General features: G+C 53.4%; 1 protein-coding gene across 1 annotated transcript in view; it reads left to right on the forward strand.

Moving 5' to 3' along the window:
- The first annotated feature begins 1,117 nt into the window (after positions 1-1,117).
- Positions 1,118-1,647, forward strand: part of LOC139263045 (inhibitor of growth protein 2-like) — a 10,411-nt gene continuing 9,881 nt past the window's right edge. Inside the window, exon 1 of the mRNA XM_070878554.1 lies at positions 1,118-1,370. Within this exon, the coding sequence (XP_070734655.1) occupies positions 1,241-1,370 (130 nt within the window). The 5' untranslated portion in view covers positions 1,118-1,240. The remainder of the gene's footprint in view (positions 1,371-1,647) is intronic.

Raw genomic sequence — 1,647 nt, forward strand, 5'->3', positions numbered from 1 at the left:
CTTGTTGTAATGGGCCAGGCAGGAAGCCTCACACGCGATGCACTCGAAAATATCGTTCACAAAGGAGTTCATGGCTCTCAAGGCCTTGGAGATGTCAATTTTGGGGTGAACTTACTTCATCACTTTGTAGATGTAGATGGAGTAACTCGCCTTCCTCAACTTTCTTTTTTCCCCTCAACTTTCTCCGCTTCTTGCCGCTCTTTGCTGCCGCTTTAGTCAAGGTTTTCTTGCCGCACTTCTTGGGGATGTTTTCTTCTCCTCGAGCATCATGGTCACGTTGACTTTATGTTGTCTGTATTTGATTCTGATCCTGACTGACAGAGTAAGTGGTTCAAGCATTTTGCTGTTGCACATGTCTTTTGCAATTTGTAAACCTAATTAGCATAATTCATTCGTAGTTCTGGCGTTTGCTAATGCACGCATCTTTGCTTTAAATGAACAGATAAATGGGAAATAAAGAGTATGCTCGGTAGTCGGTATGAGCAGGGCGGCTTGCTCCGTAGTCAGTGGACCCTGCTTCCAGTCACCACAACATACAAGTGGTTGCTGTCGCGGTGGTATATATAAGACCTGAGTGAGGCCATTACACATAGGCATTCTGAAGACCTGCTCACTAGGCTACGCACGGAGAACTATACTGTTTCTCATCCATTCTTCGCCTAGGGGAAAGTCCCCGGACCCGGGGGCAGCGAGTGCCCCGCCTTAAAGCGACCATCCTATCTGCAAGGCTCGCCATGAAAGCGCCAAGATGTCCTCGGACTGAGCGCGCGAGCGCAGACGGGCAGCCGTCCCAGCCGGAAGTTACGCAGGTAGTGTACCGAACGCGCGTACATCAACAGCACGGGGCTCATTCTCAGAATGCCGACTTTTTAACCGCCCGTTGGTTGTCATGGCGATCGTACGGAAAATTGAGAGGATTCGGGCGACGGCCCGTCACGATGTATTTATAGTCAATTCAACGCATCAAAATAAATCACATATAACATGTGACTGACTAGGAACGCGATGGGAACATTATTTGTCCATCGGGGGGAGAATTATTTATCAGACGGATGCGGGTTGGCGCTGGGTGCAAGTCCCGTGTTCAGGGGGCGACGGTGGCGGTGTTGAGTGCGCAGACGCGGAGTGGGCGAGTGTGTGTGAGTGCGCAGGCGCGGAGCCGGGCGGTTAGTTTTGTTTGGAGGCCGCCGAGCCGAACCGCGGCTGAGAGTGAGAGGAGGCCGGTGTTGCCGCCCCCACCATGCTCGGTCAGTGCCCCAAGGCGCGGGTGTCAGGCTACGTGGAGGATTATCTGGAGAGCGTGGAGACGCTGCCCCTCGAGCTGCAGCGCAGCGTATCTCTGCTGAGGGAGATCGACACCCGCTACCGAGGTGAGAGAGAGAGAGAGAGAGTGAGTGCGGGGCGGTCCGGGGCCAGAGGGAGAGATCCGGGGAGCAGGAGGAGGGGTGAAGATTGGGCCCCGGTCAAGCAGGGAACCGGGTGGGGGTTGGGGTAAAGGTAAAACAGGAGCCCCAGTGACTGCGGTAGGTGAACTGGGTGTAACTGACCAGTGATCTCGGAAGCTTTTTTAAAAAACGTCATATCATTAAAGGGGCCGTTCCTCGGAGAGACTTTAATTGACTCCTCCCCCTCTCCCACACATACACA

The sequence above is a fragment of the Pristiophorus japonicus genome, chromosome 1 (genome assembly GCF_044704955.1).
Source record: "Pristiophorus japonicus isolate sPriJap1 chromosome 1, sPriJap1.hap1, whole genome shotgun sequence".
NCBI classification, from domain to species: domain Eukaryota; kingdom Metazoa; phylum Chordata; class Chondrichthyes; family Pristiophoridae; genus Pristiophorus; species Pristiophorus japonicus.